Source organism: Coregonus lavaretus (genome assembly GCF_964263955.1).
Source record: "Coregonus lavaretus genome assembly, chromosome: 34".
In the NCBI taxonomy this organism is placed as follows: domain Eukaryota; kingdom Metazoa; phylum Chordata; class Actinopteri; order Salmoniformes; family Salmonidae; genus Coregonus; species Coregonus lavaretus.
In genome coordinates this window covers 25,880,891-25,893,772 of record NC_140021.1, presented here as the reverse complement: position 1 = coordinate 25,893,772, position 12,882 = coordinate 25,880,891, and the positions used below count along the sequence as shown (strand labels likewise).

Below are 12,882 nucleotides of genomic sequence, written 5' to 3'. Positions count from 1 at the left end.
AGGCAGCGCTGGTAGGGATATTTAAGACAAACCAAAAGTTGGTTTAAGCGGTAACGCAGTTGGTTATGGCATGAATTTTGACAGCGGAAACTATTCAGCCTATCCAGCCTAGCTTATCATTTTTTGACATTAGCAACAAAGTTATGCTACATGTGTCCATGCCCATCATGAAACGAAAGATGAGTACCTTGGTGAATACCGGTGAACCTCGTATTTAGAAGTTATTTTCATATAACAATAGCTTGTTTTCCGTTTCATATGTTCAAAACCCTCCGTAGGCTACCCATACTACCCTAGGCCTACTATAACAAAGGCTGGTTCAACAGCAATTCGTTGTCTTTTTTTATCCTGGCAATTTTAAACAATGACATTTTACATTGATTTATTTTTGTTGTTGTTAAAAAAAACACAAAAAAAACGGATAGCTTGTTTTTCGTTACATTTTATTAAAACCAAACTTATTAGAACAATTCACCATCCTGGTTTTATGTTGACAACGTCCGTCGTTCGCATGCAATGTAACTTTTGGAGAAGTGTGAATGCGATATGTAAGATGGTTCCAATATGTTTATAAAACATTATATTTGGGAGCAGTATAACGGTGAGTGGACATTCCCCCTTTCTCTTTATATAGGGTCTTTATCCAGCTCCTGTGAAAAGTTTGGATGTGCCTAAAACCCTCCATAGTCTAAGTTGCCTTGTTTGTATCATACGCCATATCATATCATAGGAGAACAATTATGGTGCCTGTAACTGTATTTAGACATAGCCTATTTAAATCAAGTTGTTGTTTTTATTAGAATTTGATTAGAATTATACACTGTATTTTAGACCTTATCGTAGCCTAGTGAATTTAATCTTGCTTATTGAGTACGTTTGGCATGTCCACAGGCTGCAATTTACAGTAGGCCTAGCCCCTGTATCAGTATGAATGCTATAGCCTATGTTTAACAATGTACACTATATATACAAAAGTATGTGGAAACCCCTTCAAATTAGTGGATTTGGCTATTTAAGCCACACCTGTTGCTGACAGGTGTATAAAATCGAACACACAGCCATGCAATCTCCATAGACAAACATTAGCAGTAGAATGGACTTACTGAAGAGCTCAGTGACTTTCAAAGTGGCACAGTCATAGGATGCCACCTTTCCAACAAGTCAGTTCGTCAAATTTCTGCCCTGCTAGAACTGCCCCGGTCAACTGTAAGTGCTGTTATTGTGAAGTGGAAACGTCTAGGAGCAACAACGGCTGAGCCGCAAAGTGGTAGGCCACACAAGCTCACAGAACGGGACCACAGAGTGCTGAAGAGCTTAGAAATTGTCTGTCCTCAGTTGTAACACACACTACCGAGTTCCAAACTGCCTCTGGAAGCAATTTCAGCACAATAACTGTTCGTTGGGAGCTTCATGAAATGGGTTTCCATGGCCGAGCAGCCCCACACAAGCCTAAAATCACCATGCGCAATGTCAAACGTTGGCTGGAGTGGTGTAAAGCTCACCACCATTGGAATCTGGAGCAGTGGAAACGCGTTCTCTGGAGTGATGAATCACGCATCACCATCTGGAAGTCCGACGGACGAATCTGGGTTTGGCGGATGCCAGGAGAACGCTACCTGCTCCAATGCATAGTGCCAACTCTAAAGTTTGATGGAGGAGGAATAATGGTCTGGGGCTGTTTTTCATGGTTCTGGCTAGGCCCCTTATTTCCAGTGAAGGGAAATGTTAACGCTACAGCATACAATGACATTCTAGACGATTCTCTGCTTCCAACTTTGTGGCAACAGTTTGGGGAAGGACCTTTCCTGTTTCAGCATGACAATTACATTTAACATTTTAGTCATTTTGCAGACGCTCTTATCCAGAGCGACTTACAGTTAGTGAGTGCATACATTTTCATACTGGCCCCCCGTGGGAATCGAAAGCCTTCCCAGAAGAGTGGAGGCTGTTATAGCAGCAAAGTGGAGACCAACTCCATACTAATGTCCATGATTTTGGAATGAGATGTTCGACAAGCAGGTGTCCACATACTTTTGGTCATGTAGTGTATTTCCATATTGAAGCAATGCAATTAGAACAATGTGGACTGCAAACATGTTCTAGGCTATAGCGGACTAACATTCAAATTGGAGTTGATGACAATGCAATACATGAAAGTAAATAAATAACTTGAAGCAACCACATATTTAGCAATGGAGCATGTTCTGATTGGCCAGTGAGGGGCCAAGCCTCTACACACCCACAACTTGTTTAATCATCAAAACCCAGCACTTTCGCGCCACCGCCAGGAACTGTGGCCATAATTATGGTTGTGAAAACAGAAGAAAAAAAATCTGACACACCCCGGAACCTATAGCGCTACCACCAGCCCTTAGATTTACTATTGCGTTAGGTTTGTTGAAATAGACCGCTAGGAGTGATTTGGAATCCAGCCATACTGAAGGAGTGTCCTAGGAATTAGGGGAATAGGGATATGGGCTAGTGGTAGATTAGGAATGCAGCCATTCACTGACCTTCCTGAGGGTGATGACACCCTCCTGTGTGCTCCTATTGGTTGAAATGTCAAACATGGCTGGGCCGTCACTGCTGGTGATTCGGTAGTTCATCTCAGCGTTCCTGCCGATGTCAGCGTCTGTAGCTCGCAGCACGGCCACCGTCGAGCCGGGCTCTGTCGACTCTGGAGCTTTGAACTCATACAGACCTGGAGGAAAGACACGGACACACACACACACACACATTAGTTGTTGTTGTTCCATCTGTAACACCTGGACCACCCCCTTAATTCAAACATTTTAATCCATCTTAAAAGCCAACATTAATCAATCACGTATCATTTGTTCAACGTGAATACATTGGCACATACATAGTTATTTTTAACGGGTGATTTCCTGATTTGTGCCAGATAAATTAATGCTTTCCTGACTGCCAGCTAGAGCATCTCACTGTATCTCATATGATTAAATAAATAGCTGGCTTGGTCTGCAGGGGGATGGAAATGATATACACACAGGCTGCAGAGACAAACACTACTGACACCCTCATAAAACACGCTGACAGCGTTCTGGCAACGCCCGAGTCGGCAGGACTCTGTCTCACGCGCACACGCACACACAGACAGGCAGGTACACACGCATACGCACACACACAGGCATAGACACACACACACACACACACAGGCATAGACACACACACACACACACACCACTATGGAGAGGTTTCCCAGGCTAACAGGTATTTAGCATTGGGTCGAGAGGAGGAAGCATCAGTCTTGCAGACAACAATGATATCGCTGCCTGACACTCTGCCTCCTCCGGGTGTCCCATTACAATATCCACTTGCTCTCACTCTGTCTTTCTCTTTCTCTCTTCATCCCTCCTTCCCTCCCTCTATTTATTCCTCCCGTCTCACCTTCATTTCCTTTCTATCCATCTCTACCCCCCTACCTCTCTCTCTCTCTCCCTCCCCTCCTCTGTCCCTCCCTCACTCCCTGTCCTGTCCATTGAGGTGAGGTGCAGTGACAGTGTTTTTCTCCCTGTTGGAGAGGGTGATAAATGGAGGTAGGGTTTCTACGGTTGTATGCGTTTTGTCATGTGAAGAGCTGTTTGGCTTGTATGTGTTGATTCAATCCAAGTGTAACACACACACACACACACACACAGACACACACACACACACACACACAGTGCTGTTATTGAGAGGAAACAAAATGACACCAGTAATCTGTCAATCTGATATATTTGCAATTCGCCAGATGCACCAGAGATGGAAAGAGCAAGGGAGAGAGAGGGGGACAAGACACAGCGTGTGAGAGGAGATAGAGGGAAAGTGGGATAGATGGTGAAGGTGAGATGGTTGGCAAAATAAGCACTTTGAAAAGAAACGAGAAAAGAAAACTAGAAACAAAGGACATTAGCGGAGCCACACACAGTGACATTGAGAGTATTGGAAAGAGAAAGACTGAGAGAGAGGGATCAGGAATGACAGCAAGGGAGGGACGAAAAGTGATAGTTAGAAGGAGATAAAAAGAGAGCGAGAAAGAGAGCGAGAAAGAGAACAATCCTACAGAGTACTATTTTCATTGAATAGGGATTACCAGGCTGATACCAGATTGATCTGATGCACTGTGCAGGACCCTTCCCTCTGTCACATGGCTTTACATTTAATTATACCCAGCCTTCCAGAGAGCGCTGCAGTCACACACATACATACACACACACAGACACCTCAGCCGCAGCTACAGCAGCACAGTACCACTCGCTGCAACAATCCACATTAATTTCGAAATTGACACCAGATGGAGGCTGCCTTCTTGGCACGAGCCTTCTGTATTGTGAACTGAGTTTTAATTTCAGGGGGCTGGTGTGTGTGTGTGTGTGTGTGTGTGTGTGTGTGTGTGTGTGTGTGTGTGTGTGTGTGTGGGGGGGGGGGGCTTATGGTGTGTGTGTGTGTGTGTGTGTGTGTGTGTGTGTGTGTGCATGCCTGTGTGTGTGTGTGTGTGAGTGCACCCTCTGTCTTTGTGTGTGCACTATACTCACTCTTGGGGAAGCGTGGTGGGTTGTCATTGACATCAGAGAGGGTGATGCTGACTGTGGTGGTCCCTGACAGCCCACCCATCTGGCCAGCCATGTCTTTAGCCTGGATCACAACGACATAGTTCTCCTTCGTCTCCCTGTCCATGTTTGGCAGGGCTGTCTTGATCACACCTGAAAGAAAAAGACAGACAGAGAGATGTAAGATTAGATACTTCTGATGCATATATTTCTTCATATAGCGGTGTTCCGTAAGAATATATTTAAAATAATAATAACCAAATAACACTCATGCCTTTCTTGCACTAACACTTACACTTCTCTTTTCTTAATAGCACTGACTTTGCTGATAGCTGCTTTATTGAGGAAAGGTTTTACTTACTATGACTGTGATATATGGTTGTCTTACCTAGCTATCTTAAGATGAATAACTAACTGTAATTCGCTCTGGATAAGAGTGTCTGCTAAATGACTAAATATAATGTATATATCAGTCGTGTAATGGAGGGTAAACGCAATTTACGCACCTTTGTTATTTTGTGCAAACTTTTTACCCACCTTTTGCGAGGAAATGCATCGAAAGCATAGGGAGAGTTACTTAACTCACCTCGAATGGCGGTCAGCGCTTACACACTTTTTTTTTATCACTACATCACTGTTATATACAGTGGCAAGAAAAGGTATGTGAACCCTTTGGAATTACCTGGATTTCTGCATAAATTGGTCATAAACTTTGATCTGATCTTCATCTAAGTCACAACAATAGACAAACACAGTCTGCTTAAACTAATAACACACAAATTATTGTATTTTCTTGTCTATATTGAATACATCATTTAAACATTCACAGTGTAGGTTGGAAAAAGTATGTGAACCCCTAGGCTAATGAGTTCTCCAAAAGCTCATTGGAGTCAGGAGTCTGCTAACCTGGAGTCCAATCAATGAGACGAGATTGGAGATGTTGGTTAGATCTGCCCTGCCCTATAAAAAACACTCACAAAATGTTACTTTCCTATTCACAAGAAGCATTGCCTGATGTGAACAATGCCTCGAACAAAAGAGATCTCAGAAGACCTAAGATTAAGAATTGTTGACTTTCATAAAGCTGGAAAGGGTTACAAACGTACATTTGAAGTCGTAAGTTTACATACACTTAGGTTGGAGTCATTAAAACTAGTTTTTCAACAACTCCACAAAATTCTTGTTAACAAACTATAGTTTTGGCAAGTCGGTTAGGACATCTACTTTGTGCGTGACACAAGTAATTTTTCCAACAATTGTTTACAGACAGATTATTTCACTTATAATTCACTGTATCACAATTCCAGTGGGTCAGAAGTTTACATACACTAAGTTGACTGTGCCTTTAAACAGCTTGGAAAATTCCAGAAAATGATGTCATGGCTTTAGAAGCTTCTGATAGGCTAATTTACATAATTTGAGTCAATTGGAGGTGTACCTGTGGATGTATTTCAAGGTCTACCTTCAAACGCAGTGCCTCTTCGCTTGACATCATGGAAAAATCAAAAGAAATCAGCCAAGACCTCAGAAAAGAATATGTAGACCCCCACAAGTCTGGTTCATCCTTGGGAGAAATTTCCAAACACCTGAAGGTACCACGTTCATCTGTACAAACAATAGTATGCAAGTATAAACACCATGGGACCACGCAGCCGTCATACCGCTCAGGAAGGAGACGCGTTCTGTCTCCTAGAGATTAACGTACTTAGGTGTGAAAAGTGCAAATAAATCCCAGAACAACAGCAAAGGACCTTGTGAAGATGCTGGAGGAAACAGGTACAAAAGTATCTATATCCACAGTAAAACGAGTCCTATATCGACATAACCTGAAAGGCCGCTCAGCAAGGAAGAAGCCACTGCTCCAAAACCGCCATAAAAAAGCCAGACTACGGTTTGCAACTGCACATGGGGACAAAGATCGTACTTTTTGGAGAAATGTCCTCTGGTCTGATGAAACAAAGGGGGATGCTTGCAAGCCAAAGAACATCATCCCAACCGTGAAGCACGGGGGTGGCAGCTTCTTGCTGTGGGGGTGCTTTGCTGCAGGAGGGACTGGTGCACTTCACAAAATAGATGGCATCATGAGGAAGGAAAATTATGTGGATATATTGAAGCAACATCTAAAGACATCAGTCAGGAAGTTAAAGCTTGGTCTCAAATGGGTCTTCCAAATGGACAATGACCCCAATCATACTTCCAAAGTTGTGGCAAAATGGCTTAAGGACAGCAAAGTCAAGGTATTGGAGTGGCCATCACAAAGCTCTGACCTCAATCCTATAGAAAATGTGTGGGCAGAACTGAAAAAGCGTGTGTGAGCAAGGAGGCCTACAAACCTGATTCAGTTACACCACCTCTGTCAGGAGGAATGGGCCAAAATTCACCCAACTTATTGTGGGAAGCTTGTGTAAGGCTACCCGAAACGTTTGACCCAAGTTAAACAATTTAAAGGCAATGCTACCAAATACTAATTGTGTATATGTAAACATCTGACCCACTGGGAATGTGATGAAATAAATAAAAGCTGAAATAAAAAATTCTCTACTATTATTCTGACATTTCACATTCTTAAAATAAAGTGGTGATGCTAACTGACCTAAGACAGGGAATATTTACTAGGATTAAATGTCAGGAATTGTGAATAACTGAGTTTAAATGTATTTGGCTAAGGTGTATGTAAACTTCCAAATTCAACTGTATCTCTAAAAGCCTTAATGTTCATCAGTCCAGGCTAAGAAAATTTGTCTATAAATGGAGAAAGTTCTGCACTGTTGCTACTCTCCCTAGGAGTGGCCGTCCTGCAAAGATGACTGCAAGAGCACAGTGCAGAATGCTCAATGAGGTTAAGAAGAATCCTAGAGTGTCAGCTAAAGACTTACAGAAATCTCTGGAACATGCTAACGTCTCTGTTGACGAGTCTACGATACGTAAAACACTGAACAAGAATGGTGTTCATGGGAGGACACCACAGAAGAAGCCACTGCTGTCCCAAAAAAAGCAGTGCTGCACGTCTGAAGTTCGCAAAAGAGCACCTGGATGTTCCACAGCGCTACTGGCAAAATATTCTGTGGAAAGATTAAACTAAAGTTGAGTTGTTTCGCAGGAACACACAACACTATGGGTGGAGAAAAAAAGGCACAGCACAGCACACCAACATCAAAACCTCATCCCAACTGTAAAGTATGGTGGAGCTAGCATCATGGTTTGGGGCTGGTTTGCTGCCTCAGGGCCTGGATATAGACGCTCTGTCTCTCTGTGGTATACAGTACAGTTGCGTTCCATATATACATACAACAAAAACAAAAAATCTAGTTTTTCAGTCAGGACAGAGGTTCAGTGAAGCTCTAATTGACTACATATTAAAAGCAGCGCTCTGCTTCCTTCTCCTCCTGTCTGTCAGATATTGAGCTGCCGTGGCTTTTGTCATCCATTTGAAGCATCAAAACTACAGAGACTGTTACAGTAAAATACAGAAATAGAAGGAAAAAACACTAAATCAATTGCATCGACAGAGTTCACGGGTTCAAATCTCTTTTTCCAAAAAGGAAATTCATTGAATATCAAACAATAGGCGATCTAAGGGCTGATGCAGCACGTCACTCAAACCTAGATCTAAGTAGCGTCGGTGAAAGGCACAGTGAATGCAGGGCTATACAACTCTCATCCTGCTTTTTTATCACATAGGATGTGGCAGCAGGAGAGGAGCAAGGCACAGAGGCGCGCGCGCGTGTGTGTGTGTGTGTGTGTGTGTGTGTGTGTGTGTGTGTGTGTGTGTGTGCGTGTGTGTGTGTGCGTGTGTGTGTGTGTGAAGCGCTGAGGGAAGATGCAGCAGAATTCGTTTTTCCTAACAAAGCACAATCTTACTCGCTGAAGGACAGCTAGCAACTCTCTCCTGAAAAACATGCTAGTCCATTCAAGTAGTGCTGAGGGGGGAAAATACACATAGATGTACACAAAGATCTCTCTATGTGCATGTATACACCAATACACAGTCTCTGAATGCATCTCTCTGCCCTTTCTATCTCTCTTTATCTTTCTTCTGTCTCTCGTTCTCCCTCTCTCTCTAGTCGTTATTTCTCTCACTCTGTCTATTCTCTCTCTTTCTCTCACTCCACACAAACAAACACGGGAAGACACACAGAGAGAGAGAGAGAGAATCATGCTGATGTCCAAGCCTGCCTTTGTGTAGGGGGGATGTCAGCTTACATGGCACATCTGGGATAAACCATATTACTGTTAAGCCCTGCACTAATCTGCAAATTGATTTTTTTGTTGCAATTTCCCTTTTGTTTAAGCAAACAACACACCCGGGTCCATTCCAAAGCACACATTACAAATGATTAAATCTAGCAGTGATGACTGAGCCATGGGCTTGAAAGGCGGCGGTTGGCAGAGGTTCTGCCCTTCTTTTCTGTCATGTCTCTTCAGTCTGACATGGGAGTTAATAGCCGTGTTGTTCACACACACACACACACACACACACACACACACACACACACACACACACACACAGACTTTGGGTTTCATTCAGGTGCTAGATGAAACTTCAGTAAGGCAGGGAAGTGGCACCTTGTGTGTGCTGTTCCCTGTTGACTCTCTGTGATCATTACCCCCTCGAGCCACCGATAGACTATAGAGGGTAATTATTATAGAACTCTGTATTTGCATTGTAACTGACCCTACCTCTCCTTTCTGTCTACAGAAGAAGAAGAAAGATGGGGTGCCTGTTGACACTGACCTGTGTTGGGCTCCACAGAGAAATATGGCTGTCCCTGTAGGATGCTGTAGACCACCCTGGCACTGTTACCATACGTAGCGTCGTCAGCGTCTGTAGCGGTCACCTGCATCACCACTGTGCCTGGGGAAGGAAGGAGGAAGGAGAAGAAGAGAGTGACTTGGTGAGCAAAGTTATACACATGGAATGGAGTCAGGTGGTGTTGGTGAACAATCTCAATAGCACAACTTCCTGAATAAGGCCAATAAAATGAACTGGGCTGAACTGAAGTATACGTATGTCTGCGTCACAAATTTCACCATATTCCCTTTATAGTGCATTACTTTTGACCATATGGCTCTGGTCAAAAGAAGTGCACTATATAGGGAATATGCCCTTACGGAAAAACCTAATGAATTTCATGAGATCTTATGTGAAGTTAATGTGATAACATGTGACATGTAAAAGCAACATGTGATAACATGAAGCTACACATGTGAAAACATGATCTCATGTGAAATGAATGTGACAACATGAGGATGCAAAATGTCAATGTGATACCATGAATCTACACGCGAAAACATTTGAAAATGTTTCACATGTGAAAATACAATTCCACATGTGAGAGTTAGATTTTCACATGTGAAAGTGAAATTCCACATTAGGATTGAATGGTGGGAACCCGGTTACCGAGATTTACCGCCCAACACCACTCCCTTTTCCCGGGCTAAATAACTGTGAGAAAGCGGTTAATTATAATACATTATTTATATGAACAGCATGGCGTGAAATGGAACTGTTAAATGATATGCCATGTCTAAATCTGGCTTCTCTACAGCATCTGAATGATGAATCATCAACGCTCAGGGTGGGGACAGACAGCCCATCTCAGTATGGAGTGCAGTTCACAATGCATGCAGACCTATCATCTCATCATGGTAACTTTTTTCTTGTGACAGGTAGGCCTACATTTGCTGCAGCATAGCCTATGCTACAGTACTATAAAGACTGAATGCACGTCTAATTTACCCATCTCCATCTGGCTTTCGGGGGTCACCTTCTTTTTTTATTGTATAGATGTATTTTATTTTATTGCAGCTGCAGAGCCTATCGCTCAAAAATCAATGCTTTAATCAGTGCACGTGCAAGCACTCTCTCGCAGTCTTTCTCTCTCTCCATCAACTCCATTCAAATTCCATCCAAAATAGATAATCCTGTTCCAGATTATTCATTCGGAAAGACCCGTTGACTTTTTCCAACTTTTGTTACGTTACAGCCATATTCTAAAATGGATTAAAATGTTTTCTGTCCTCATCAATCTACACACAATACCCCATAATGACAAAGCAAAAACAGATTTTTAGAAATGTTTGCAAATGTATAAAAACGGAAATATCACATTTACGTAAGTATTCAGACCCTTTACTCAGTACTTTGTTGAAGCACCTTTGACAGCGATTACAGCCTCAAGTCTTCTTGGGTTTGACGCTAAAGCTTGGCACACCTGTATTTGGGGAGTTTCTCCCATTCTTCTCTGCAGATCCTCTCAAGCTCTGTCAGGTAAGATGGGGAGCGTTGCTGCACAGCTACTTTCAGGTCTCTCCAGAGATGTTCGATCGGGTTCAAGTCCGGGCTTTGGCTGGGCCACTCAAGGACATTCAGAGACTTGTCCCGAAGCCACTCCTGTGTTGCCTTGGCTGTGTTCATAGGGTCGTTGTCCTGTTGGATGTTGAACCTACGTCCCAGTCTGAGGTCCTGAGCGCTCTGGAGCAGGTTTTCATCAAGGATTTCTCTGTGCTTTTCTCCGTTCATCTTTCCCTCGATCCTGACAAGTCTCCCAGTCCCTGCCGCTGAAAACATCCCCACAACATGATGCTGCCACCACCATGCTTCACCGTAGAGATGGTGCCAGGTTTCCTCCAGACGTGACGCTTGGCATTCAGGCCAAAGAGTTCAATCTTGGTTTCATCAGACCAGAGAATCTTGTTTCTCATGGTCTGACAGTCTTTAGGTGCCTTTTGGCAAACTCCAAGTGGGCTGTCATGTGCCTTTGACTGAGGAGTGGCCTGATTGGTGGAGTGCTGCAGAGATGGTTGTCCTTATGGAAGGTTCTCCCATCTCCACAGAGGAACTCTGGAGCTCTGTATTATGAAAGGTATATATGCGTCAGCCTACTAATTATACAAATAGGCCCTATTATATTTCTATAAATCAAATTAGCTAGCCTATACTTGTAACTTTGTAGGTCGCATATGCTGCATCAGAATCGCATGTAATCTCCCTTTATCATGGTTTGAACGATGTGTGTAATTCCAGTCCATATAATACAGTATAATACAATACAGTACAGTAATACAGTTCACACTTAAAAACAAATGCCAACTGGAGCTAGTTTAATTTATTTACCCAAGAGAGCAAATAGCTAGCTACATCTATGGGCTTTTATGTTTTTCTGTCGTGCATAATGTGCAGTAGCCTATATCGTATAGCCTATGTATTGGATAACGGCACAATAATTTGATCATTTTTGGGCTTGGGCTCATTAAATGTCTTTAATGTATGGCTCATCAGGCTCAGGTAGCATCAGGCTTGAATTTTCGATCAAAGCTCTAATCAAATCCAGACATAGGCTTATTTATATGCTTTATGAAGCTTTTGAATGACACTTTCGGTTTTGGCGGGAAATACCGGGTTACCCGAGAGAAAAGTGATTTATTCTCGGGATGGAACATTTGTAAAATACAGGGAAAATATTCAACCCTATTCCACATGTGAAAGTTAAGGTTTTCATACATGAACGTTTTTCACATGTGAAAATGCTAATTCCACATGTGAATCTGCAATTCAGAAAACATATTATTCTCCTCATGTGAAAAGGTGGTGTTAACATGTTAACTCTATATTGAGTACACGTGAACACATGGTTTCACATGTCTCTTTTGTTATCATGTGAATATTTCAGCTCAACATGTGAAAACAGTTATTTCACATGTGAAAATGCAATTTCAAATATGAAAATCTGATTTTCACAGGTGAAACTGCAAATGTCTTGTTTTTGTTGTAAGGGAGGTAATGAAATGTTATCGGGATTTTAAGGTAAATGGTATGCTGTTCAGCTAAAATAGTGTAAAAATCTTTCATCAATGGCAATATGATTACATTTGGCATGATCACTTAGGCAACGGCTGTGATCCATTTTCCTTATCAGAGGTAGATAATTATATTCCAAGGGAACAAAGGAGAGAAGTGTTAGTCACATGGTACATTCCAACGATGCCTAGCGGGGCCCAGTGTTGCCTCATTAAATGCATAATAATAATTAATTGAGTCGAAATATTTAATGGAAATTAACATAAATATAGAATTGTGCGATACAATTGGAATCGTAACCAACTGAAACGTGTTCTAATTCAGTAGCAATGTGAGGTCTGCAAGGGTGAAAATAGTGGGCACGTTACATTACCGCCACAAACATCTGAAGTTACTTTTCTCTTTAACCTCTTACTTTATAAATAAACTAAGGTTTGAGATTATTTCCTTGATGATATCACCTCTCTGAAGAGGGAATTGTCAGGATTTCACAAGACAAATGATGTCCAGTGGAAGGCAGGTTCAGAACAG

At 42.3% G+C, this 12,882-nt stretch overlaps 1 protein-coding gene across 1 annotated transcript in view; it reads right to left on the bottom strand.

The window, feature by feature from the left end:
• LOC311109396 (cadherin-6-like) overlaps positions 1-12,882 on the bottom strand; it is a gene marked incomplete at its 5' end in the record, with an annotated part of 50,650 nt that overhangs the window by 9,556 nt on the left and 28,212 nt on the right. The window contains 3 exons of the mRNA XM_084152255.1: positions 2,514-2,701; positions 4,536-4,703; positions 9,286-9,405. Of these exons, the coding sequence (XP_084008381.1) occupies positions 2,514-2,701; positions 4,536-4,703; positions 9,286-9,405 (476 nt within the window). The remainder of the gene's footprint in view (positions 1-2,513; positions 2,702-4,535; positions 4,704-9,285; positions 9,406-12,882) is intronic.